Raw genomic sequence first — 27,164 nt, forward strand, 5'->3', positions numbered from 1 at the left:
GCTCATGGGTTGTGTTATGAATCCTGTTGGTGGTGTTTCCCCAACATAATGCCACAGTGTTTCTCTCTGTTATTAAAAGGCTTTTGCTACACTCAGACTATGTGCTTGCGAGAGGGGAAGTATTGCCTCTTGGAGGCGCCCAGCGGGGGTGGTATATATATTTGTCCCAGGTCACTGGGTGGGGGCTCGAGCCGGTTTGCATTGTGTTATTGGAATGGATCCCCTAGATATTGAACCCGGCCCTTGTTGCTGCCAACTCTGACGGGCAGAAGGGTTACATAGTTCTTTAATCATTCTCATCTCTGAACCCTCTCAACATCCTTATTGAACTGTTGACACCCGAACTAGACAGCATTCCAGCAGCGGTTGCACCAGGTCCACATACAGCGGTAAAATAACCTCTTTACTCCTACTCAAGGTTTTCCTGTTACATCCAATGATTACAAGTTTGTGACAATTCTGCTTTTTGCTCTCCCTCTACAGCTGCAATTACGGAGCTGTGCCACCCAACCACACAGGACACATCTACCCCACCCCTCTCAGTCATCAATCTGGGTTCTTCTTCCTTTTGTGGCTCCTGATTCTCAAGTACAGGATGGTGCAGGCTCAACGCAGCCACATGCTCAGGCCCAGCCCAGAGCTGACTCTTGTCCCGCTGTATCCCTGCAGCAGCAGCAGTGGCAACCACCTGGTGTTCACACCCCTGCATCCTTCTCCCTCTTCTGCTCTGGAGACCTTGCCACAGGAAGTTGGGTAAGAATTTTCTGATATCTCTTTGCCCAATTCCTGTTTGCTTGTCCCCCTACCAATCAGAGCTTCAGAGGATGAACTAGTTTTGGTGAAGGGGAATTCACAGCCCCTTAATTTAATTTCACACCTCTATGACTGGTAAGAGGACACTCCTTCCTTCAAACTCCTGCTTAATTATGTGACAGATAGATAGCCCTTAATCTTTTCTTGGCTGTTTCAGCCTGGCAGTGTCTACAAAAACTAAATACAAATTAGTGAAGGAAAAAAAACCTGAGTGGTCAGCCAGCTGGCTGGCAGGAGGGAGGCCTGGAGGAGCAGGTGAAGAGGCACGAGCGGCAGGCACAGGGGGCCAAGTGGGACTGGGGTGGAGCATGGGCAGGGCTTCTGGGGGAAGAGAATGAACAGCGGTGGGCCTCGAGGCAGAGTCATGGTCAGGGCATGCACAGCCTCCCCAAATGGAGGAGTCACGCGCTGACCATGGAGGCTAGTGTGGACACTGACAGCTGATTTAATTGCTCTGGTGGCTGTAGGTCAACCTAACTAAAGTTGACCTAATTTTATAGTGTAGATAAATCCTCAGTGCTTGGAAGTAGTTTCTTAGACACGCCCAGGGCTGGTGGTAAATTTTCCCAGATTACTGGATGGCAGCTGAAGTCCATTCTCCTTTTATTGTTAAGAGGAACTCCTAGATAATGAACCCACCCCTTCTTGTTGCCAACTCTACCTGACAGAAGGATTACGTGTGCATCATCAACAGAATTGTTATCAAAGTTCCAGTCAGTCACATTTGTGCAATCCCACTGATAACAGGAGATTACACAGGGGTGTGGGAGATCATAATTTGTTTTGAAGAAACTTCATTCCAGTTGAAAGCTAATAAATACAGTCTTGTGCTTAATTCTCAGGCTGAGTTTATAGTGGTAGCAGTTATTAAAACATAAAGCAGAACTTTATTTGTAAACTGAGTATATGAATAAAAAATAATTGAGACAAAAACTCCCACAATGCTATTTTTTAGTCACTTTTCTCAGTAAAACTGCAATCTCAAACTCAGACATCAGCTCGTAGCATCATCAGAATAAATTTACAGTAAAGAGCTTCTCCCAGAAATTCTCTTGACTAATTTTACAATTTTTGTAAATGATATTTCCTTTCATCATAACAGCCTACACCTGGAAGATGCATCAGGACCTAAAGTAGGGGCTTTGGGGCAGTAAGAAGGTAAATCAGCCAATTATACTGAAACCAGGACATAATCCCAGTTTTATTATATACAGAAAAAACTCCTCTTCTAAATCAAGATGTCATGGAACCACATGGGTTACAGCTGATAAATTTGTTCCAAAATCTATGGGTATCCAAAGCATTCTAATGAGAAACTCTTATACAGCAAAGGATTAAATCTGAATTTAAAAATCTTCCAGGAAATGGATGAGCAGTTGTACACTTAATAAAAGTTCTAAAGTCTTCACATTATGGGGAACTAGGACGAATAGCTGCTCTTTGGCTATGAGGAACAAACAAAGGCAGCAATTATTACAAAACTTTGAAGATGACTTCAAAGGCTCACTGAAACACTCAGCCAAACCCTTCTTCCCCAAGGGAAAAATTAATATGTAAATCAGGGAGCATCCCTCACCAAAAAGGAATAAGCTCTAGGGAAAGGCAGCTTTGAAGATTTCTGAAGACTTGCTGGGCATCAAAGGGGAAGTTCAACCCCCAAGACACATTTTCAGAAAGCAATGAAGAAACAGAAAATTCAAAAACATCACGGGCACATTTTTTATTATTAATTCATCAAACATTTTTTCCAGGTTTGGGGGCTGGTTGCAGGGGCGGGTAGACACTGAATTTGCTGGAGTAAAGTGCGAGAGCCCATTTGGGTATGCTGACGCACTCTGGGATGAGGCGGAAGAGGCAGGCCAGCCTTGGCATCAGCGTCACGAGCACATTGCGCACCGATATGTAGTTGTAGATGGGTCTCCCGTCCACATCACAGAAGCGGTAGCGGCGGGCGAGGTCTGGGGTGAGCAGCACCTTGCCGCTGTGGCACATGACGGCGGGATCGGATGCCAGGCCCACCACGCACTTGCCGCTCACTTCGGGGCTCTCTGAATTACCAATCACCTTCTGCAGCAGCACACCCCACGGTCCCGAGCCCGCAGCCTCCTTAAGCACAGCCTCGGTGCGGACGACGCTGGGCCACAGCGTCACGCAGGCCACTCCGTAGGGGCGCAGCTCGACAGCGCAGTCGGCGGCCAGACGGTCGCAGGCGGCCTTGCCCACGCCATAGGGCACATTGAAGATGTAGCGCAGGCCGCCAGGCGAGGAGATGACGATGATGAGGCCGCGCCCAGCCGGCACCATGAGGCGGGCGGTGTAGCGGGCGCAGAGGTAGTGGCCGCGCAGGCCCGTGTCGTTGATCTGGTCCCAGAGGGCGGCTGGGCTCTCCCAGAAGGGCAGCCCCTGCTGGGCAGCGATGGCGCCCACCCCGGAGAAGGCGTTGTTCACCAGCACGTCCAGCCGCCCGCCCTCCGCCTGCTGCAGCCGCTCGAACAGCGCCGCCACCTCCTCCTCCCGCGACGAGTCGCACACCACCGGCACGCAGCGCCCGCCCCGGGCCGACACCTCCGCCGCCGCCCGGGCCAGCGGCTCCCGCTGCCGGCCCGTGATGTACACGGTGGCGCCCGCCTCCGACAGCTGCAGCGCGATACCCTTCCCTATGCCCCGCGAGGCGCCGGTCACCAGGCACACGCGGCCCGCCAGCCGCCCGCCGCCGGACATGCCGCTGCCGGCGTGGGAGGGCACTGCCCAGCGTCGGCCGAGAGGCGGTGCGGCTGCCCTACGAGCCGGGGAGAGCCGCAGGGCTGCAGCCCGGCAAAATCCCGGCCCCGCCTCTTCCTCTCCCGCAATGCAGCCAGGGGGACACGCTGGAAGTTTCCTGCCGGGACGAGCCTCCCCCACCTCCTGCAGCTAGACGCCGCCCAGCTCCGCTTGCACAAGGGGAGCGGCCCCTGCGCTGGAGACAACTGCTTGGCTCAGGCTAGGCCCGTTCCCCCAGGCGCCCGAGCAGCGGGGGATGCTGGGATCACGCCTCTCCACCAGCACGGTCAGCCCTCTGCGACCTCCCCTTGTCTCTGCACGGGGACGTGACAATATGGATCCAAGTCAGAGTCCAGCCACACAGAGCACTTTGCAGGAGCACTGCCCCTCCCCTCGGCACGCCGCCAGCTGCGCCCTCACACCAAGAATGACTACACTAGACCCTGAAATACTTGCATTTTTGCTCGATAGCCAGGACTGGAACCCCTCCAACACGTGTTGTGAAGGGAGTGACAGTTTTGAGTTACGCCTTTACTACAATTTTACTACAGCTTCTTTGAAAAGTTTTTCTGCAACATTGATTCATGTGATCACGCTGTAGAGGAAACAGAAGCAGCAGTTCCACTAAGGTCAACTGTCTGAAATGGGTCATTTTGATTATCACTTTAAAAGTTTTTTCCCCTGCTGATAATAGCTCCTCTTAATTAATTAGCCTCTTACAGTTGGTATGGCAACTTCCACCTTTTCATGTTCTCTGTAATATATAAAATCTTCTTACTATATGTTCCATTCTGTGCATCCGATGAAGTGGACTGTAGCCCACAAACGCTTATGCTCAAATAAATTTGTTAGTCTCTAAGGTGCCACAAGTACTCCTGTTCTTTTTGCGGATACAGACTAACATAGCTGCTACTGTGAAACCTGTCATTATACATTTAGTGCATGACCATCACCACATGGCACAACTCCTCACCTCTAAGACAACATTATGGATATAGGAGAACAAGAACTTTGCAACTGTTAAGGCAGTTATCAATAAAACAGCTACACTAGCCCAGGGGTCAGCAGCCTTTCAGAAGTGGTGTGCCGAGTCTTCATCCATTCACTCTAACTTAAGGTTTTGCGTGCCAGGAATACATTTTAACGTTTTTAGAAGGTCTCTTTCTATAAGATATAACTAAACTATTGTTGTATGTAAAGTAAATAAGGTTTTAAAAATATTTAAAAAGCTTCATTTAAAATTAAATTAAAATGCAGAGCCCCCCGGCCTAGTGGCCAGGACCCAGGCAGTGTGAGGGCCACTGAAAATCTGGTCACCTGCCGCCTTTGGCACACGTGCCATAGGTTGTCTACCCCTGCACTAGCCCCATAGGGTTTCTCCTATACAGAAAAGGTGGTATACTAGAATAGATACTAATAAAAACTGGTGGAAGAGTAAATAAGAGCCTTGGTGATCTATACAGCAGTGACACATTACAGTTACAACCTTGTGGTACTGTTGCCACTCAGAAGCAAGTAAACATAATCTTCCATACGCCAGTAAACTGACCGATTCCCCCCTTTATTATGCTACATGGCTAACATAATGCCTAACCTTATATTCCTACAGAGTATAGAGTACACAACCATGAAGCCCATAAATATTTATTAAAAAATTAGCATGACAAACTTTTTTTGGCAAGGTATAATTAAAAATTCTGAAAATATTAACGCATTATAAATACAGTGATTGAAAAGCTGCCTAAATGCATTTAAAGTTTCACATCCACTGAGTTCCAGAGAAAAGTAGCAAATAGGCAATCTGTTAAGGAATCCGTTCTGCTGTGAACACTTGAGAAGCCTGGCAGCGAGCCTTAAAAAGAAAATTAGATGCGTTCAGAGAACAAAAATATCACTCAGAATATACCTTATGTAATTGTGAGCATTAAGTAATTTCAAAATAGTATTATAAATTAGTTATAATTTTTTTTAAAAAGTATTAAATAACTTTAACCTAGAGTTATAGTTACCTATTTCCTTCCATTATAAACCTTGTTTGCAGTTGCTTATAACGTTACCAAACTTTAGACATTCATGCTGAAGTTTTTCCATGCTGGGTGTCTACCTTAAACTAAGGTCTAAATTTCAGCTGAAAAAATGAGATTAGTGAAGTAGTTATTTTGCCCATATTACAAAATTCATATAACCATTTTGTTGAGAAGCTCTAGCACCTCCATGTGGAGGGGGGTACCTGGTACACCAACAATGTGTCTTTTGTTAGGGATCAAAAAGTTCACTCCAAATTTAGCCAAATTATAAACCTCTGAAAAATTTGTTTGCAAGTGCTCAGCAGAGACCTATTAGAGTTCTAAATACATGGAGCACTGCATCATTAATGGTCTGGATGATGGGATGGCTTGCACCCTCAGCAAGTTTGTGGATGACACTAAGCTGGGAGGAGAGGTGGATATGTTGGAGGGTATAGATAGGGTCCAGAGGGACCTACACAAATTGGAGGATTGGCCCAAAAGAAATCTGATGAGGTTCAACAAGGACAGGTGCAGAGTCCTTCATTTAGGATGGAAGAATCCCAGGCACTGCTGCAGGCTGGGGACTGACTGGCTAAGCAGCAGTTCTGCAGAAAAGGACCTGGGGATTACAGTGGATGAGAAGCTGGATATGAGTCAACAGTGTGCTCTCGTTGCCAAGAAGGATAACGGCATATTGGACTGCATTAGTAAGAGCCTTGCCAGCAGATCTAGGGAAGTGATAATTCCCCTCTATTTGGCACTGGTGAGGCCACATATGGAGTACTGCATCCAGTTTTGGGCCCCCCACTAGAGAAAGGATGTGGACAAATGGGAGAGAGTCCAGCAGAGGGCAACAAAAATGATTAGGGGGCTGGGGCACATGATTTATGAGGAGAGGCTGAGGGAACAGGGCTTATTTAGTTTGCAGAAGAGAAGCGTGAGGGGGAATTTGATAGCAACCTTCAACTACCTGAAAGGGGGTTCCAAACAGGATGGAGTTAGGCTGTTCTCAGTGGTGGCAGATGACAGAAGAAGGAGCAATGGTCTCAAGTTGCAGTGGGGGAGGTCTAGGTTGGATATTAGGAAAAACTATTTCACTAGGAGAATGGTGAAGCATTGGAATGGGTTACCTAGGGAGGTGGTGGAATCTCCAACCTTAGAGATTTTTAAGGCCTGGCTTGACAAAGCCCTCGCTGGGATGATTTAGTTGGTGTTGGTCCTGCTTTGAGCAGGGGGTTGGACTAGATGATCTCCTGAGGTCTCTTCCAACCCTGATATTCTATGATCTGTACTGATCATGCTTCAGCCCACGTCTGCATGGATCGAACAGAACTTTCCCTGTAATTGCTCCTTCAACACTTCTGAGAACTGCTGTGGCTGGCAACAGAACTGAGCAGAGAGACAGTCTCTCCTAAGCTCTCAATATTGCCACTGTTGGGCAGGATGGATGAGAAAGCAATCTGACTGGAATGCAGAGGGGCAGGGGAATGGTAGGACCTAAAGAGTGAAGAACAGCAGAGGGGGAGGGGGAAAGGGACAGACAGAGATACAGGGGAAAAACAGTCTACTCCAGGGATCAGCAACCTTTAGCATGCGGCCCATCAGGGAAATTCGCTGGTGGGCTGAGCTGGTTATCTGCAGTGTCTGCAGGTTCGGCTGATTGCAGCTCCCACTGGCCGCCATTCACCACTCCAGGCCAATGGGGGTTGCAGGAAATGGCGACCAGCACATCCCTCAACCCACGCCGCTTCCCACAGCCCCCATTGGCCTGGAACGGCGAACAGCAGCCAGTGGGAGCTGCGATCAGCCAAACCTGCGGATGCTGCAGGTAAGCAAACCGGCCAGGCCCGCCAATGGATTTCCCTGACGGGCCGCATGTCGAAGACTGCCGATCCCTGGTCTATTCTAACCACTGAGTACACTCCCCTCAAGAACCAGGAAGTGAACCTAGGAGTCATGAGACTTTCTCTGCTGTCAGCCAATACCAGTGTGAATCATGCTGGTGAGGTGTGTGTCATCCCCCACCGGTTTACACATAAAACAATAACCTATTGCTACAGCCTTAATCTTAGTGCAGATAAGATCTAATTAAATTCTCTTAACAGTTTAAATTGGGTATGCTAGTCTTTGTTTCTGAGAAGCACTCAGTATTCTTTTGGAGAAAATGCTGTACACATGTAAAGTATTATGTACATACACATAAAGCTGCAAGCTTCACAAAACTGAGTTAGGAAACTGTTTTTAAGAATGGTAGAATTAGTATATATATTTTGGTCTTGAATATTCCTTTAATTAGAATTACAAGAACTTGAACCACATGAGTACAAGAATGTGTACTAAAGTGTTTTAAAGATCTTACTTTTATTAGTGAAGAAAAAAGAGGAGAGTTTCGTTTTGTGGTGTTTTTGCTGGAGTGTGGGGCGTGGAAACGAAAAAAGATCACAACACACCCAGATATCCAGAGTGCTTATGCGCAATTGATAAAAACAAACGGGTAATTCTATTACGTTTCTGTGTACAGAGTTAAGAGTTGGTATGGCAACCCCCATTTTTTCATATTCTCTGTATATATTCTCTGTGTAGTGTGTGTGTATACATATATACACGCGCGCACGCGATATAGATAGATATCTTGTATCTTATATCTATCTGTCTCTCTCTTCCTACTGTATTTTCCACTGCATGCATCTGATGGAGTGGGCTTTAGCCCATGAAATCTTATGCTCAAATAAATTGGTTAGTCTCTAAGGTGCCACAAGTACTCCTCGTTCTTTCTGCTGATACAGACTAACAGGGCTACCACTCAGAAACTTTTCTGGAATACTTACAACTTTCTCCTCTGGTGAGAGCTCGCCATCTATAGCCACTATTTGGTACTGCTTATCTTTTAAGCTACCCACAAATTTCCGAAGTAGTTTGAGACTGGTATCATCACTGCTTTGTTTTAGCAGTTTCTGCATTTCATGCGATGGACATCCTGGGTCAAATATTAGTAAACATAATGTTCTATTCTTCCTCTCTTCTATTCCAACAATAGTACGGCTATGCCCTAATTTCAAAACAAAATAATGACAGTAAAATCTCGCATCAGGGTCTAGGACTTATTTTATCACTTTATTGCTACACGTCCTTTGGCCAAGTAAAGAATGAGAATATTTTATTTAACAAGCTATTTGCCAATGAAAAGTAGATATCAACCAGTTCAAACCCCAAATCTGGCCTTCAGTGGACTGTAACAATTTTAATCTGATGGGAATCTTATTTTATATATTTCTCTTTTCTTATAACAAATAAGATTAACAGGAAATAAATTGGAAAACTTCCTGCATATAGGGATGAAGGAGGCAGAGAATATGAAATGTCATTTGAAATAATACCATGTTATACAAATGTAATAAAATTCAGTACAAGAGATCAAGAAACTAGTACAGATTATGCTGACCTTGGTGCTGCATGTAGATAGGTGGTTTGGGGGTACACACAACCTTTGTACTACCTTCTCTGTTTGAAGAATAATAGCTCAAAACCCATTCAAATAAACGAGGGTGGGTACCCAAGGGGCCAGTTGACTTGTGAAAGTCAATGATTTGACACCTACAGGAGATTGAAGATGAAAAGTCAGAGTATTATAGTAAGTCCAGGTTTTTTGTCCGTTTGAAAATAATGGTTTGTAGTGCCTAGTCTTTATTTTGTAATGTCAGATACACTTATCACTGCCTTTACAAAAATAGCACTAGCAGTAGTTTCATAATTGTGTGGAACCAGAAAGAGACACAGACCCTGCTCGTCTGGAATGGCCTGATGACAGTACAGCCAGATACCATCATATTATGGTTAAAAAAAAAAAAATTAAAACTAGAGCAAAAGCTATACTTAAGAAGCAATGTGATTTCTATTGCCCAAAACCAGAAAAAAAAAATTATCCCTTTGGTTACAAGCGTTCCATTCTTGGTCTCAGCTGAAAGATAATTTGGGGAGTTTATGAAAATCCTTTCACCTTCACCCTGAGTTATACGAAGTGGCAGGACTACATCACACTTTAAGTTTGAGCAGTAAATTGAGAGACATGCAAATCAATAGCTGCACTTCAAACTTTTTTCGTAAGACTAGACCTCAATTAGGAAGTATGGCTGTGAAATTTTTATTGAATGTGAAGCTTTAATTAAAGTGACTTTTATGCATAGGCAGTACGGAATTTTACTAAGGCCTTGTCTACCCTGCCACTTAAGTCAACATAAGTTATGCTGCTCAGGGGTATAAAAAACATACACCCCTGAGCGACGTAACTCACACAGACTTAATGCTGCGTCTGCACTGTGCTATGTCGGCAGAAGAAGCTCTCAAGTCAACATAGCTTCCATCTCTCATTGAGGTGGATTAACTGCATTGATGGGAGAGTGCTCTCCCATCCACTTATTGTATCTTCACCAGACCGCTAAATCGACACCGCTGCATTGACAGTGGTGCCGATTTAGTGCCGTAGTGAAGACATGCCCTAAGTTTTAAACTGAATAACTGCCTGCAGATCTATGCAGATTCACAAATTGTGTGGTGCTTTAACTAAGGGCTTGTTTACACTACAAAATTAGGTCAACTTAACTTAGGTCACCCTACAGCCACCTCAGTAATTCAATCATCCGTTGGTGTCCATACTACACTCCTTCTGCTGGTGAAGCACATCCTCATCAGGAGCACTTGCACCAACTGAATTGGGGCACTGATAGCCAAGTGAGGGGCACTGACAGCCTCAAGGGGCTCACACCTTGAGCGCCCATGCACCTCAGGCTGACAGCCCCAGCTATGAGCTTAGTACTGGGCTCAATTTCACAGCCATAAAATTGACACTCTCACCAATTTCACGCTGTTATTGTCTCTGCTCTACAGGGCTCTCAGCTTGGACAGCCTGGTTTCCAGCTGGGAGCTGTGCAAGGAGCTTGGGCTCTCAGTGCAGGTAAGCTGGGCTCACAGCTGTAGCTGTGAAACTGACAAATGTAAGCCCTCCACTGGGCTCAATTTCACAGCATGGAGCCTACCAACCATGAAATTGACATTCTTGGCAATTTCACAGCTACAGCTGTGAACCCCAACAGCCACTGTAAGTAACACAGTGTCTACAGGGACACTGTGTAGTCCTAACTACACCAACAGAAGGGCTACGCCTCTCGTGGAGGTGGGGTTATTATGTCGGTGTAGTAGGGCACTTACATCGGCAGGAGCAAGGCTGTAGTGTGTACGCTGACATAATTAGGTCAACTTAAGCTGCTTTATGTCACCCTTACTCTGTAGTGTAGACCAAGCTTCAGTCTTATAAGCTTCAGTCTTAAAGATCAGTCAAGTTTAAAGCCATGAAGTTGCATAAGTTATACAGCTCCAAAAGCAGTGTCCGGTTCTCATTCTCACGAAAAGGAATTTAAAATAAGAAACCAACAGCCTAAATTGGTTTGGGTGTGCTGATATACAAAACATAGCATATGTATAGGCTAAGAATTTTGGCGCCTCGAACACCTTCAAAGTTGATGTGAAGAGAAGAGACATAACTATGGTCAATTATTAGCGCTATAATTATAAAATTAGACAAACAGTATAGTGTACTATCATGTGTTACTGCTCAATATGTTTAGTTTGGAACCGAAAAAATCCCTTATTCTTAAGAGATTATTGAAAATCTTCACGTACTTTAATCTGAGACTGGTTAACAGAGAATAAATTTCACATGCTCCTATCCATGCCTTGGTACCATGTAATCTATTGCAGAAGTGAGATGCTCCTTGAGGATCAAAACCTTCTTTCCAAGCATCTTCAATCATGGACTGAATTTTTGGAATACAAGGAATTAAAGTAATATCTGAAATAAAAAAGCAACTTTTATGTTGCTGATACCATCAACTGAAGCAGTCTCTTACTGCTGAAAGTGTAACTAAGTCTTAATCAGTGTTTCATTTATAAAAACAGGAATGTCAGACAAAAGCTTTAATGTATTACAAAAATATAGTTCTATTTCTAGCTCTCAACTCTAAAATATTAATTTCAGTTGTGTCTCCTTCAGTATCCAGTCATCTCGTCTCAAATTTGTTCCTGAAAATTTGTAGAATACCTGCTAACAATAAAGAAAGTATTTCATAGATATCTCTAACCCATTAAGTATCACAAAGTTTACACTCCCTGATTTCTAATTAATCAGAATGTTGTATACAGAAGTTAACATTCAAAATGGTAACTCACTGTACATACCTCTCAAACAGTCATTATACATGCCATTCCGCAATAACGAAGAAAGCAGCATTTGAAAGTTCCTGTAGCCACAACCCCAACCTCTGTCTCCCAAAGATGAGTGGAAGTGATCCACTCCTGTAGAAAGCCATACACGCCTTACATCTTTGATTTCATTTTGATAGTACCTGCACAGTGCTTCAATGACTCCTAAAAGATAAAATATAAATTTTAAGACTACACAATGCACAAGTTAATATTCTGTAGGGGCAGATTCTCTCTATCTAGGAGCAGGTTGAGAAATAAAAGAGACAACACAGGTCAGAACTGATGAATGAGCATATAGCAGTAAGTTAAACCATGAACTTAGGTCATGTACAGACATTAGACAATCTGGCCATTTCATTTCTCTCCCACATACATCGTAACTTGATGACTCAATATATTTCTGATATAGTCTAAAAATCCACCTGAGCTTTTCTGTTGCAGCCACATCGAAGTGCCTTTTCTAAGATCAATATAGCATCACTGCCTGAAAATATATACATATGCTGTTAATTGGTCTATTGTGAACTACAGAAGTGATACAAGGGATGTGACTAATTACCACTAATTGTGTGACAAGTAATTCCACAGACAATGCTACCACTATATCCCCATTATGTTATCCCCTTTCAACCATGAACACCTTTATGGATACTATCAGTAATCCTCTCACACTTCTTTCAGACCCTCACTTTTTAAGGCAGTCCTTGAACAATTACTCACGAAGCAACATTCCCCAAAGTAATGTCCAAGAAAACAGTGGCATAGAACTCAAACTTTCAAAAACTAGAAAAGCCACTCATTGTGGTGTGTCAAGTCTTTTCTTTCTGCATAACAATAATATTCTTGGAAGTAGCTTTGCATTCATCGGTGCATTTAAGTGCCCAAAGGCCATACACAGACTAATTTGTTGTTCTGCCATAAACATTACCCTTAAAGTTTAAAAAGCATTGCAGTTCACCTTTAAGATCTCAAATCCTTTTAAGTACCAATTTGTTAATTCCAATTAATACAGGTGGAATTAAAAGCTAAATTTTAACTATCAAGGCCTGAATTGAAGTTTCTGTAAGCACTAGTTGCTAACTATAGCTAAGGTAACAAAACCTTGAACTCTGGTTTTGGCCGGCAAATAAAATGAATGGATTTTCAATTCCTTTTTTTTAAAAAGGCATTGGTAATTTTTAGTACACTTAACACATTGGAAGTAGCTTGGTATCTAAACTTTAGCATACTAAATGCTATCTGAATTATGTACTAAGTAAATGTCTACCACTGAAGAATCTTTTCCTGGGCTCTCCAAGTAGGAAGAGAGCTGTATTTAACTAGGAACAGTTTGTATTGAAGTTGTCACCAAAAGAATCATTGCTAGAAAACAAAAGCGGACAGTATGATAAACTTTCAGTGGCATAAAATGCAGGGAAGTGTTAACGAAAAAAATATAGCTGAGTATAAAATAAGCCATTCTGGTACCATACTGCTGTCTTATTGCTATCATTGGTACATACTATATCCGTGCTACTGAGCAAGCAGTACACTGTCTTCAGGAGAAAGTGAATGTTACTGGTGACGGACGGTTAAATAAAGAACCTTATGGAATTAGCTGAACACAAACAGAAATGTAAGTGACTCAACTGCAAAAAAAGACCTGAAAATGTAGGGGAAACTCTATTAGATCATGTGTAATACAGACAAGCAGGCAGAGGGTCAAATGGTCAGATCAGACAGTTAGATTCCTAATTTTTAGGGCCATCGATAGCAGAAAGGTGGGAATAAACAAGTAGTCAGGCGTATGCTGGGCTCTACTACATTAATAGATAATACAAGTATTTAGGGATATCTCACAGCCCTGAATTAAGACTAAACCCCTCTCTAAACTATCTAGCTCAGGTACTCAACCTGCAGCTCAACCAGCACAGAGCTGCGACCCACGTGACATCCTCAGGGTCATACAGGTACTATCAGATGCGGTCCACAATGGTAAATAGGTTGAGAGCCACCGATCTAACTAAATACATGGTACAGAAACTGAGGTGAGCTACACAGTAATAACTAGACAGAGTGAGAAGACCAACTACATGAGTAATAACAAGAACATATTTGACACAACAGCATTCATAGCAATGCCATCATGATGACTTTTGGTCTCTATCAATCTGAGCTGAAAAGATGAAAGGATCCATGCTCCTCCAGCAACACAGGTTAAATACTGACCTGAGGTCTTTGTTTTCCCATCATCTACACCAAAAGCCAAAGATTCCATCATGTCAGCTTTTCTCTTATGATATTCAGAAGGCGGCATCCTTCCCCTAGCTACTTCCCTTTCCATGTTCTTTAGTGACTGCTGCTTGTAGCCTCCAGAACTATCCAAGCCATATTGTCTCTGTTGAGCACAAAATAAGAATAATTTTAATGTGTTTCTTCCTGCTGATTATCATTGTGAATGAAAAACAATGCAATTAACAGGTATTGTTGTGAACAAATTAACAATGATTTGGAAATGCTCTAAACATGGAACTGATTCTGCCATGTGGCATTTTGTGCTCTACTGCAGCTATGTCAAGCTAGAACTGCCAACAGACTGCCACAAAGCGCCCTTCTGAGGAAAGTGTTTGGTGACTATTGGTTTCTAGCATACAAAAATAAATTGCAACATATGAACATAATTACTGAAATTTTTATGATGATTTAAATTAATACAGCCTACCATTTTAATGAGTTTTCACTGTATGTGGACCTCTCAAACTCCCATTCTCAAAGGAATTAATTTTACATTCATACTTTATTATGTGACAGCTACTATACCCAGACATGACATAGCTACTTAATGCAAATAAATAAAATTAAACAATAATACTTAACATGTATCTAGTGCTTTGCATAATCAAAGCACTGTATAGACATTTGACTAATTAATTTTCAAAACATCCTTGGGAGATGATTCACATTTCACAGTTGGGTAAAATGAGACAAAAGTGAAATGACCTGCCCAAAGGCCACACACCAAGTCAGTAGCAAAGCCAAATTTAGAACCCAGTACCTACTGACTCCCAAACTGTGCCCTTTTCTCCAAGACCACACTACCTTCCCACAAAAGCAGCCCTGAGTCTCATCATGACACGCAAATTAGAGACTTCCTAACAAAGCATTTTCACCAGCTTATTGTTTTGTAGTGAGATTCTGACAAAGGTCACTCAGCCAATCAAAACAGTTGAGTTTTTTCTTTTTATATACTCAAATTTCATTGGTCAAAAATTTGTTAACAGTGATGCGGTAATGATTGAAGCAATGAAGTATGACCTGCTGATAGTGCTGCTTGACTAGAGTTTCTTGAGTTAGATACACAGTAGCTATGTTCAGCCTACTCCAAGCCAGAGCTTGACTGCTTTTTATTATATCACTAGCCACGTATTAGAATTTATTCTTACACTATAGATAAGAAAAGCATGACTTTCTCTTCATATGGTACAAAATACATTGCACCTATAGTACATCACATCTGGGACACTACCAAATTTAACCATTTCAGGTTCAGCTCTGCCTGCATAATATTTAATTACAGAGATATATAACTATGAAAAGACAGACAATTTTATCACTCATGGAGAAGGGCTCCAAGTCCCACCTTACTCAAATTAATCTGAGTTATAATATGAAGTTATTAAAACAATATAAGTTTCTATTATAGTTGTTCAGTTTGTTATTACTAAATTGCTAGCAAATTGTGTCAGGAAATTACCAGGCAAAAAATGTGAAAAATAGCAAGATACAAATAAAGAGTTATGTGAGAAACTAAACTGAGAATGCACAAACACAGCTCCAAGATACTCAGTTTGTGGTTGCAAAAATTTTCAGTGGTACCATTTGGATGCCATGGCAAAATTTACAGTACCTGCAGTTTTTGGAATTCTTCTCTCTCTTGTCTTGCTTCTTCTAATCCTTGCTGTCTGTCTTCTTCATTCTGGAGCTGCTGAGCCAGTTCCAGATCACTTAAATTTCCACCTACATTTATATCTACTAGTATCATTTTAAAAGAAAAGATGTATGCACGTTTCAATAGGTTGACATAAAATATATATCTACCTATAGCAATGTGTTTGCATACACACAGCTGGGTAGAGGATGAAATGGTGAACGCTAAGGTTAAAATGTTTGCTTTCTGTATACTGACAACAAAAGAATTAAAGCAGATGTTAGGCTGTGTGTAGAGTTCAATTTTGAGGACCTGGATGGGTATGCCCTGGACGGCTGTATATTGAACTGTAAGGGACTCTTGTGAAGCTAAGGCATCTGTGGATTTGGGTTATGTCTGGACGACAAAGCATGTGAACTGAATTTATCTGGAAGTTAACTAGTGTTTCCGTGTTTTTTAGTGATTGCATTGACAGGAAATACATTTGAGTGAACTTAACTGTAGGATAAGTCTTTTTGGGAAGGAATTCCCCTATTTTACTAAGTTGTTAACAAAAAAAAATTGAACAGAATTGGTGTAGGTGTGATCTAATACTACGGAGCATAATGGGCACTGTTACCTGACAAGCAGCACTGGTAAATGCTACCAAGGAGGCATCTTCTGTGTCTGAAAAGAATCTCCTTTAGTTTGCTTGAGAGGAGCCCCAGTCTGTTGGACCTTACTAGTTCCAAAAGAGCAGGAGTCCCACAGACAAACTTTATCAGATCCATGACAGGTTGGGTGGCATGGACTGAAAGTGAGACACAAGAAACCTGAGGTCAGGGACTGAATGGGAATCTGTTAGAAGGGTACAGAGCTAGGGAACCAGAGAGGCCCATATAAAAGGACACAAATAACTGGTCAACCAGCACCAGCACCTACTCTTGGCAGAAAAGAACCGTGACTTTACCATAGGAAACCTACGTATGTGAAATTTAGAGTGTGTGTGTGTGTGTGTGTGTGTGTGTGTGTGTATTTGGACTGATATGTTTTAGGAAGCTGGAAAAAACATGAGGTGAGCAGGGCTAGGTTTTTTAAAGTGTCTCATTATAAATGCTTTAATTTTGCCTAATATGTACACTACATCTGCTTAGTGGTTTCATAAAAAGATAAATTGTGATGGTTTGCAGTAATTGTAATTTGTGAAAGTGACCTGTAAAAGGGAATTACAGGGTTTTACCTCTCACTTACTGACTCAAGTTTAATGTAAGCTTAAGTACAGAGTTAATAGTGACATCTGCCTAATAAAGTTAAGTACTAATTTTTCTTTCACAAACCTAGACAAATGCTTAAAAAATTCATAGTATCTTTTTCTTGATTTGTTTTGGTACCGATACATAAATATAAAAGAAACACACTAATTTAAAATACTTTTGATCAATACCAAGTTTTGATCTTTTCATGTACCTTCTGAAAAACGGTGCTCTTCTAAGTGCAAGTCAACATGTTCCTGGAGAATCTGACAGTTTGCACAGACAAGACCACAAATTGGACATTCATATAGCTGTTGACCATTTCCTGTATTTAAAGAAGAACTGATTTAAATGTGATGAACAATGCTATTATTCGGTATTTCATATGTGGAAAAAAAGCAGTTGACAGTATATATTCTGAGAGGGGTGTTCAAGCTGACAACAGTGGTTAATTTTGTATTGACAACAAAAGAATTTCCTACTGGATAACCCAATGAACTGTACAGAGTAATTATACTCTTAAAACGGATTTATATATAGCTTGTATGTTAAGAAAATTAAACTCTTCCCACTTAAGCTATGACAAGTCTGTTGGTGGAGGGATTCTCTTTTTTTCTATCAAATAACTGTTCATCAAGTATAATATCCTGCCCCATTTAACTTAATGATCAGAACTTGTTACCAATTCTTCACTTCAGAGAGCAGATGTTTAGCTTGAAACATACACTCAAAAGCAAAAGAAAGAAATGTCTACTGTCAAGAGACGAACCCATGTTTCCGAAAGAACAGGTGTTCAGCCCTCACAGTTGTGAAACCAACATGCAAAGGAAAAACAATCAGTTGGTAATTTTTCTGCTTTATTATATATAAAAGAGGTGGGAAGTTTGTCCTACCGCCACCCAAAAGAGATTTTTCCTGCTTAATTTTTTTTAAGCTTAGAAATATAAAATATATTAAGTCTGTCTACTGTTTTTGCTAAAGGTTTCCTTGGAGGACCAGAAGACTGGAATGGGGAATTGCTTATTCCATTTTCATCACAGTATCCTGTCTATGTATCTTTAACAAAGACCTTTTCTTATCACTTTTTTTTATTTTAATGTGTTGTTAAAACCAAAAATAGTTTTACAGAGTGACAAAAATTCACTTTCCTTTCTCAATTACTCAATTTCGTTTCTTGGGACATACACAATGTATTTGAGGATTAACAAATGGAGCATTGCTGTTGCAGGAAAATGGCGATGAGTGATGCTCACCATGAGTAAAAATTAATAATGATTAGAGTCAAGGCCTCTTATGGTCCATGGACCTACATTCAGCAACAAAATTCTGCACGGGCTGTGTGTGTGTGTGTAAAATTAATTGAATATGTAATTATTTTATGCACAATCAGCATAGTAGCCCCTCCACATTCTATTTTTATTAAATTCTAGTATTTAATGCTGTCATTATGTTTTCATTTTTTTTTCTATGCCACAAATTTTTGTAATAATGGTACAAAATGGTACTGTAGAATTTGTCAGGAGTGAAGCTGCAGGTTTTGACAGTTTAGAAGGGGCTGTTAACACTTGTGGAAGCATGGAATACAGTTCGGGACTGTGAGATATGCATATTAGAGGAATGTTTCTGCTGGAATGATCTGCAATGTAATAGTTAATGTTGAAATTTGAATAGTCATCTTCAGGTGTGAGAAAGACACTAAGATAGATGGGACAGTTCATGTCTTTCAGAAGTAGCATTTTGGCTACCTGAACATTCAGGCAGTCAAGAGAGCATTGATTTACACTCAGTTCATTTTTCAAGGCAATCTGTGCTTCTATAAAGGCTAAAAATAACTTAGAAAAAAAGACAAAAATGAAAGCTGGATTCTAAAGCTCGTATCTACATCAAGGGATGGATTATATGACAAATCCTGCAGCCATGAAATAACTGGCTACATAAGATCTTGAAATGCTTACAGCTCCCACTGCTCACTATACTCTCAAACATCAGTTTGAAATATACACAGTTGGAGCTATTGACTGGACATTGGAACATATGTAAAATGTGACTTTATAACACATAAACATCTCACTGTTCCATTAGGACAGAATTCTAACACTGAAGACAATAATGTATTGTAGTCACTCTAGACACTCTTAAAAGAATCATTTCCTGGCTGAGATGTGGGGACTAAACATATTTGAAGCTATAAGAACCTGAATATTGGTGTTCAGAATAGAACTCCATATCAACTTTTAACTACAGCATAACACTTTGACTACACTGAAATTAAGACTTGGGTTCCTAGATGCTCATTGTCTTCTCCACCTTTGTCCCTCTTCTTTCCCAGGCTCATGCTGGGCACTGCATCCACTTCAGCTTCTATGGCTTTCTGAGCTCTCTTCCTCAAGCTGAATGCCTTTTTCCTTCTCACACACTAAGTGTGCACAAATAGCTTGATAGTTTCCAGCCAAATATGTCACTTGACTCTGTCAACCTCTCGATTTTTTTTTTTTTTTGGTCATTAGTTTATACATCAAATAGAGAGGTAATTGAATCTGTCACACACACAAAAATCCTTATCCTTTGTTACCACTATTATGTATACCATATTTTTGTATGGCTAAACAGTACCATAACCCCAATAAGTGCTGTACTTAGTATTCGGATACATACACACCACCCAGGGCCCTCGAACAGTCACGCCCAGGCGAAGCTTTAGGCACCAGGGTGCCTTCAGCCATAGTTAAGCAGATGCAAGAGCACTGGGCAGGGGAGCCTGTCTTGCCTGAACTGACTAATTGCTAAACGCTGGTCTACGTTTGGGGCGGAGCGTAGGTGCATGTAGCTGCACCCGGCACGGAAAGGCAGGCTACGTCCACACTTGCCCGAGCCGCAGGGAAAAGGCTTAAGACAGGGGGACCCGACTCGGCGAAAGACCAGCCGTGCGGGCGGCACAGCTCGGGCGCGTAGCGAGCCGTGTGTGCAGGAGGGCTCAGGTGTTTGGGGCTCTCCGCCCCCGCTGGCTGCTCACAGGCGTGCTGGGGCGTGCGGAGCCGGGCTCGGTGCAGATCTACCTGAGAGGAGACACGGCGGAGCCGCGGGAGCCGCACTCACCCGGGGCCGGCGGGTCCAGGAGGTGGCCGTGCCGGGACCTCAAGTGCGCCTCCACCTGGCGGCCCGAGGCGCCGGTCTCCCCGCAGAAGGGGCACTGGGGCCGGCCGCCCGCGGGGGCAGGACCAGGCTCGGGGTGCGCGCTGTCCACGTGACCGCGGAGCTCGTCGTAGCCGGGCGCAGAGAACGGGCAGAGCGGGCAACGGGGCTCGCGCTCCTGGTGCGCGCGCAGCAGGTGGCGCCGCATCTCCGGCTCCGTGCGCGGCGCCTGGCCGCACAGCTCGCCCAGCCGCCTGGCGCGGGCAGGCCAGGGACCGGAACAGCAACTCCCCCCCGGGCCGGCTGCCGTTGGTATCCGCTTCCCCTCTTCACCCGGGGGTTTCGTTTCCGCTTCAGCGTCAAGGTAAGCGCTGTCGTCATGACATCACTAGAACCATCGCCCAACCCCAGCACTTCCGGTTTGGAAGGGTCAATTTGTTTTTTCCCCTCCCGCCTGCTACCAAGGCCCGCCCCTCTCAATGGGCGCCTGCCTGCCCCTCCCCTCGAGGAGCATGATGGGATTTGTAGTGTTTTTGAGGCGCCGCCGTCTCGTCATTGACTCAACCTCGCTTAAGCTCGGCGCGCAAGGCTTGCTGGGGAGGAGGGACTCGGCAGCGGGGCTGAGGCCGCCATTTTGAATTGCGAACCTCTGCGAGCGCTGCTCCGCGCTCCGGCGAAGCGGAGCGGGCCTTTCTGAGGCAGCGGGAACCACCGCCGCCGCCTCGATGGGTGAGAGGACGATGGGGGAGCGGGGTGTTTCGCCCGCCCCGGCCCGGGGCTCCGGGGCCAGTCACGGAGCTCGGTGGCGTCTGTCACCTTCCCCCGGGCGGCGGATCGGGCCCTTCCCATTGTTTCCCGGGCAGCGCCCCGGCGCTGGGACCGGCAGCGTCACGCCCCCGCGGGGCTCTCGCCCTTCTTTGGCCGTCGAGGGTGCTCAGCGGAGCAAGAGCTGGCGTCCCCGGCAGGCCCTAGCAGCTGGGTCTCGGGCAGGTGACACGAGGGCGACCCGGGCCGGGGAAGTGGCTGGGCAGCCGGTGCGGCCCCGCATTGGTCGTAGCTGCTTGTTTCTTGGGGCCGTGCTTGGGCCGGCCAGCACCTGAGACCCGGCCCTGAGCCGGAGCGTGGTCTCTTCCACCTGCCCCCCAGCCCCCGCGTTTGGATGGTCCCTCATCCCAGGTCAGATATGGGGCTTCAGTTCCGGAATGATAAACCCTTTCTAGGCCTGTTTGCAATATTGTCTGTTCCTCAATCAAGGGGCTTTGCAAGCCTAAGGAATGTAACATCACTGCCCCTTCTTATTTCAGTTATATGGCCTCTTTGCTGCCTGCTTTCTCGAGTCACATTCTCTCACCAGAGGGTTTGGGTGGACTTCATATGGTTTGGGTTAGAAGCTATATTTCTGAAACGTCTCCAGTCAAACCCATATAATGCCACAAACGTACAGGACTGAGATGGGGAAATCATGGGATAACTGTATGCCTAGAAACCCCATTCTGTGTGTCATTTTGCCAGGAGCTGTACAGCCAAATAGCAAAGATGATAGTGTCTGTCTCAAAGATCTATGCAGTGTTGTTAGAGCTGTGTTGTCTCCAGGATATTGGAGAGTCAAGGTGTGTGAGGTAATATCTTTTATTGGACCAACTTCTGTTGAACATATTGAATCTATTTCCACGTTAAATATCCTCATACCTTATTGTCAACTGTCTAAATGGGCCATCTTGATTATCACTACAAAAGTTTTTTTTCTCCTGCTGATAATCGCTCATCTTAATTAATTAGCCTCTTGCAGTTTGTATGGCAACTTCCACCTTCTCTGTATATATGCTCGAATAAATTTGTTAGTCTCTAAGGTACCACAAGTACTCCTGTTCTTTTTGAGCTGAAGAAGAGCTTTGTGTAGCTAGAAAGCTTGTCTCTTTCATCAGCAGAAGTTTGTCTAATAAAAGATGTTGCCTCACCCAGTTTGTGTGTCTGTCTCAAAGAGTTTATTATCTAGGTGTTAGGATGCAACAGACAGACAAAACAGCCAGGTTGGTGGAGGGATGAAGTTACAAAACGAACAGAGTTCAGCAGAAAAATGGAAACTTGATAGTGGCCTGAATACATTAATTAGCAAAAGCCTGGGCAAAGAGGTTTTTACACCTCTTCTTGAGAAACTTGGGCTTTATTGTTGGTGGGAAGACACAGCCTGTGCCCCAAAGGTTCACAACCCATTAGAAGGCACTTATGTCTCTCAAAATACAGGTTTTTGGAAGGTAAAAATCCCATTGTTTGTTTTTTGTTTTATAGACACGATGGCGAGCCCAGGAAAAGATAATTATAGAATGAAAAGTTACAAGAACAATGCACTCAATCCTCAAGAAATGCGCAGACGGAGAGAAGAGGATGGAATCCAGCTTCGGAAACAAAAAAGAGAAGAACAAGTAGGTTTCTAACAATTAAATGTAATAAGCATGGTTGTCAATTGAGAGCTTTCCATTCATAAAGATTTATTTCTATATAATAATCATATAAACAGGCTGATTTTTTCAGTAACAGTAGTTTGGTTTCTAGAAGAAAATCAAGGCAGTAGCAGACATTTTGTTTACGTGTAAAAAATTAGGAGCAGTCTGCTAAAGCATAAATATTACAGTTGAGGGTGGTGTATCTCCAATATATAAACAGATACAGGAAGCTAATAGTAAAGTAGGTGGCTAGGTATATTCAGGTGGCGATGGTTAATATTTATATTATGGTAGTGACCTGTTGTGATGTCAGTTTGGAAATGAATTTTTTTCTTAAAGCTTCTCAGTGAACTGTATTAAAATAACGTATATGAATTTTGGTCAGTTAATTTGTAATTAAAAAGTAATGGCCAAAAAGAGTACATCCATAGCTACCTGAAATGTGTGAACTCTAAATAGTGCAGGAAAACTAGCACAGCTAATCAAAGAAATGGGTAGATATAAAATTGACATCCTAGGACTTTGTGAAGTTAGATGGAAAGATCAAGGTATGATAACATCTGGAGAAAAAACAATGTTATATTCCAGTGGAACCAAACATGAGAGAGGTGTAGAAATCATCATGAATAGTGCTGCAAAGAAATCACTTATGAATTGGCAGCTAATATCAAATAAGCTACTGGCAGCTAGATTCCACTTTCAGCACATTAAGGGCACCATAGTTCAGGCATATGCTCCAACAAACGATGTAGATGAAGAGGACAAAGAGAGATTCTATACAAAATTGAACGATGTAATGAAAGAAATACCAAACCACAATCTTGTCCTGGTTATGGGAGATTTTAATTCCCAGATCTTTGAAATGAAAGAAGAGGTTGGGAAACAGTCATCAGCCCACATACATCTGGAACAACGACAGACAATGGCACAAGACTTCTTGAATTTTGTGCTGAAAACAATCTTAGCATCTGCAATTTTTTCTTCCAACATAAAAACATACACAAAAAGACATGGATTTCACCAGATAGCCATATACAAAATGAGATTTACGATATCTGTGTTAGTCAGAGGTGGAAGACATCAGTGTTAGACACAAGTATTCGGAGGAGCTGATATAGGGAGCGATCAGTATTCACTGAAAGCAAACATCAAATTGAAGTTTAAAGTGCTTAAAAAGAAAGAACACAGACTGAGATTATTCAATACACAGAAACTACAAGATTGCAGAATACGAAAAGAGTACCAGATAGAGGTCAAGAATAGGTTTGAGGCCCTTAAAGATCTTGAAGAAAACAAAGTGGAAAAATACTGGGATCTTTTCAAAACAGCAATGCTAGAAGAAGCTGAAAAGATAAGAAAGAGAGGAAGCAATAAAGAAGAGTGGATCTCAAAAGAAACATGGAAAATTATAGACAAAAGAAGAAAACAAGACTCTAGTACTACAACACGCGACTGAAGAAACCAAACAAACCTACAGGAACCTTGACAAAGCAGTAAAGAAACAATGCAAAAAATATAAGTAAAATTGGATAGAAAGTAAGGCTAGTGAAGCTGAAGAGGCATGGGAAAGAAACCATACAAGAACAGTCTACGTGATCTGAATTTTGATCCATATCCTGTTAACGGTTTCAAGAAGTGTCCCAGTGAAAGGGAAACAAGGAGAAATTTTGAAAACACAGGAGGAACAAGAAAATAGATGGGTGGAACACTTCAAAGAAGTGCTAAACCAACCAGAACCAATTATAAGACTGGAATTTAACAATGATAAACCGTTAGACCTAGATATAGATGTATCTGAGGTAAAAATCGAAGAAGTAAAAAAAGCATTGCGGAAGCTGAAAAACAGCAAGGCACCTGGTTGACGGCATTCTTCCTGAATTGCTTAAGTATGGAAGCGAAGACGTGGAATCAGTCATCTGTTCTTATCCCCATACATATTTTTAAATGTTTTTTTCTAATTTAATAAACAAGAAACTTCCAAGGTGAAGCCTCAAAGGCACATTAGCTCTTTCTGGATTACAAATACTGCAGGGGTGTTTGGATTTTTCCTTTTAAATTCCTAAAACTTTATTTTAAGATCCCCAGTTTCATGGGTGATTGGGGAGAAGAAGGGAGTCAGTATATAGTCATTGTTAAAATTCAGGTTTTTTTGAAAATTGAGACATTACTATCACTCATCCTAATGTATATGCCTTACTGTTTCATATGATCCACGTTTTCTGTGAAGTTTTCTGAGAATTGTTGAAGGTTCTGATGACTGCTTTTGGAAACGTCTTCTTTTCTTCAAACTTACAAAAAAAAAATCTGTAGCAGTTCATACCTCTATATGCTTTGTATATCTATCCCATATATTAAAAAAAAAAACCACAAAACAATGTAAAATTTGACACATTTTTCTTTGTTTAGTTATTTAAGCGCAGAAATGTTTCTCTCCTGGGAAATGAAGAGTCTATGGTAGAAAGCCCCATCCAGGATCCTGATGTCAGCTCTACTGTACCTATTCCAGAAGTAAGTACTACATAAATACAATTAAAGTATTTTTAAAAATGTGCTTAAAACTGCAAACAAGATGCCATTTGTATATTTTTAGGAAGAAGTTATTACAGCAGATATGGTGCAGATGATTTTCTCAGATGATCCTGATCAACAGCTCACAGCAACACAAAAATTTAGAAAACTGCTTTCTAAAGGTAAATCAGCATTTTACTTTTTTTTATGGTACTTGCTTTGTGTTCATATAACAAGTATTAGTCACATTGAATTTATATGTCTTAAATTTGCAACTTTAAAAAAAAACAAACAGATCTTGCTGGAGCTTCTAACTATGTTTAAATCAGATGAGTAGTCACATTCATTTGGACATAATGGCTAAACACAAAAAGATTCATTACAGTAATGTTAAGTCTTTCAGATAAAGCAACAAAAGCAAGGACTTTGATTAAAGGGGGCTAGGGCAGTGATTACACGCTTACCAGTGCTCATTACAGTGCTTGAATTCCTTGAACAATTTTGATTCAGCTGCTAATGTAAAATACACCTCCAGTTTATTGTAGTTGGGATTGTGGCAGATACCATAATGGCCTCTGTCTCTAATCATGATTTGTTCCCTGAATAAGGAAACTAATTTTATTTGAAGTTACAATTATGGTAGGAATTTCCTGAGAACTGTGCTCAGTAGTATATTTTATATTTATGGTGTAATTTAAGGTGTTGGCTTTCATTTTCATTAGTGCAAATAACCTTCTTTTTTCCCCTAGAACCTAATCCACCTATAGATGAAGTGATACAGAAACAAGGAGTTGTGCAGAGGTTTGTGAAATTTCTAGAGAGGAATGAGAATGGCACTCTCCAAGTGAGTGAATATTACTGATATTGACTTAGGTTTGGGAATGGGAAAAAAACTCAGAAAACAAAACTGGGGAGAATATGGTTTTAGAATTGCATTTAGTAATATGTGGCCATCAGAGATTTGTATTCCAGTTGCATGAGATGTCAGCTTGTTGTCACTTGGTCCTCAAGAGACTTCCATGCTAGTCTCCCTATATTCATTTTATCAAATCCTGCTTCTGTGTGAATGGCATTCAGTTCAAGAGAGCCCTCAAACTGGAATATCCAAGGCATTGAGATAGATGTGTAAGCAAGCTGTCACAGCATCTGCCCACACTGTCTAATTTGAAAATGTTTTTGTGAACATCAACTTCATTCACAATTCTTGTAAAAGAAAATTAGGAAAACATTGTAAATCAAAAAATTTCTTTGACCCTTCCAGAAAATCTTTCAACAAACAATAAGAATACACCTAGTTCTACCCAACACTTCTTGCCACATGGAAAGCCAGGCTAAGGGCATGTCTACGCTACAAAATTATGTCAACTTAAGATAGGTCAACCTACAGCCACCGCAGTAATCGGCTCTTCGTGTCTGCGCTATTCTTGTCTATCGGCGGTGCGTGTCCTCACCTGGAGCACTTACGCTGACTTAAGTGGGGCATTGTGGGGGGCTTAGGCTGTCAAAGACAGCAACAGGCGATGTAAGCAATGCAGTATGTATGAGGATGCTGTGTTGACCTAACTATATTGACCTAAGCACTACGCCTCTCACGGATGTGGAGTTATTTGGTTGGTGTAGCGGGCAAGTTAAATCAGTGGGAGGAACATTGTAGCATAGACGCATACACAGGTCAACATAAGCTTCCGTATGTCAACCTAACTCTGTAGCATAGACCAGGCCTAAGGCTTTAACTAACCAAGAAAATAGCACCAGAATTAATTTTAAGCTAAACTTGATTTAAACTGAAATTAGTGTCCATTCAGGGGTTTGCATCAGTAGAACTAAATAGGTTTAAAATAACACCTTCAGTTAAATCAGTGCAACTTTCTTGTGTAGTCAAAACCTAAGAGCTTCTCTACACATGGAGTTGTTACTAATTAATTCCATGTATGGACAGTCTTATTCCAGAATAGGATTGTCCACGCATGAATTAAATTAGGAACAGTGAATCAGGCATAACTCCGTGTATAGAAAAGCCCTAATAATGTAATCAAGCCAACAACTTCCTTTACTAAGATGCTTAATAGGTACTAGATTTAGTTAATGCCAGTGACTTTCT

At 42.3% G+C, this 27,164-nt stretch overlaps 3 protein-coding genes across 5 annotated transcripts in view; 1 reads left to right on the forward strand and 2 right to left on the reverse strand.

The window, feature by feature from the left end:
- Positions 1 to 2,525: 2,525 nt before the first annotated feature.
- Positions 2,526 to 4,688, reverse strand: DHRS1 (dehydrogenase/reductase 1). The gene has a single exon (XM_077811716.1). The coding sequence runs from the start codon at positions 3,532 to 3,534 to the stop codon at positions 2,548 to 2,550; it is 987 nt and encodes a 328-aa protein (XP_077667842.1). The 5' UTR covers positions 3,535 to 4,688; the 3' UTR covers positions 2,526 to 2,547.
- Positions 4,689 to 5,201: 513 nt separating this feature from the next.
- ZUP1 (zinc finger containing ubiquitin peptidase 1) lies at positions 5,202 to 20,494 on the reverse strand. 2 transcript variants are annotated; one of them, XM_077812986.1, is made up of 9 exons: positions 20,076 to 20,475; positions 17,194 to 17,304; positions 15,727 to 15,848; positions 14,049 to 14,217; positions 11,814 to 12,002; positions 11,259 to 11,427; positions 9,025 to 9,176; positions 8,411 to 8,631; positions 5,202 to 5,425 (listed from the first exon to the last, which is right to left on the reverse strand). In XM_077812986.1, the coding sequence occupies exons 1-9, from the start codon at positions 20,317 to 20,319 to the stop codon at positions 5,378 to 5,380; spliced, it is 1,425 nt and encodes a 474-aa protein (XP_077669112.1). In that variant the 5' UTR covers positions 20,320 to 20,475; the 3' UTR covers positions 5,202 to 5,377. The 2 variants fall into 2 exon arrangements, with proteins under 2 accessions (XP_077669112.1, XP_077669113.1); XM_077812987.1 differs by having other exon boundaries at positions 5,202 to 8,631; positions 15,727 to 15,851; positions 20,076 to 20,494.
- A 213-nt stretch (positions 20,495 to 20,707) lies between these two features.
- Positions 20,708 to 27,164, forward strand: part of KPNA5 (karyopherin subunit alpha 5) — a 29,232-nt gene continuing 22,775 nt past the window's right edge. For both annotated transcript variants that reach the window (XR_013345619.1, XM_077812988.1), the window contains exons 1-5: positions 20,708 to 20,840; positions 22,401 to 22,534; positions 24,962 to 25,063; positions 25,146 to 25,245; positions 25,813 to 25,907. Coding sequence is in view for 1 of the 2 variants with exons in the window: in XM_077812988.1 (XP_077669114.1) it covers positions 20,837 to 20,840; positions 22,401 to 22,534; positions 24,962 to 25,063; positions 25,146 to 25,245; positions 25,813 to 25,907 (435 nt within the window). In the remaining variant the exon portion in view is untranslated. The remainder of the gene's footprint in view (positions 20,841 to 22,400; positions 22,535 to 24,961; positions 25,064 to 25,145; positions 25,246 to 25,812; positions 25,908 to 27,164) is intronic.

The sequence above is a fragment of the Eretmochelys imbricata genome, chromosome 3 (genome assembly GCF_965152235.1).
Source record: "Eretmochelys imbricata isolate rEreImb1 chromosome 3, rEreImb1.hap1, whole genome shotgun sequence".
NCBI classification, from domain to species: domain Eukaryota; kingdom Metazoa; phylum Chordata; order Testudines; family Cheloniidae; genus Eretmochelys; species Eretmochelys imbricata.

What these genes read in the sequence shown, in the direction of transcription:
- DHRS1 (XM_077811716.1), bottom strand. Translation starts at nt 3,534, where the DNA reads ATGTCCGGCGGCGGGCGGCTGGCGGGCCGCGTGTGCCTGGTGACCGGC.
- ZUP1 (XM_077812987.1), bottom strand. Translation starts at nt 20,319, where the DNA reads ATGCGGCGCCACCTGCTGCGCGCGCACCAGGAGCGCGAGCCCCGTTGC. An exon ending in CCTGGACCCGCCGGCCCCGG is followed by an intron (nt 17,305 to 20,075) that starts GTGAGTGCGGCT and finishes CTTTAAATACAG; the next exon opens with GAAATGGTCAACAGCTATAT. An exon ending in AGAGCACCGTTTTTCAGAAG is followed by an intron (nt 15,852 to 17,193) that starts GTACATGAAAAG and finishes AAATGATACTAG; the next exon opens with TAGATATAAATGTAGGTGGA.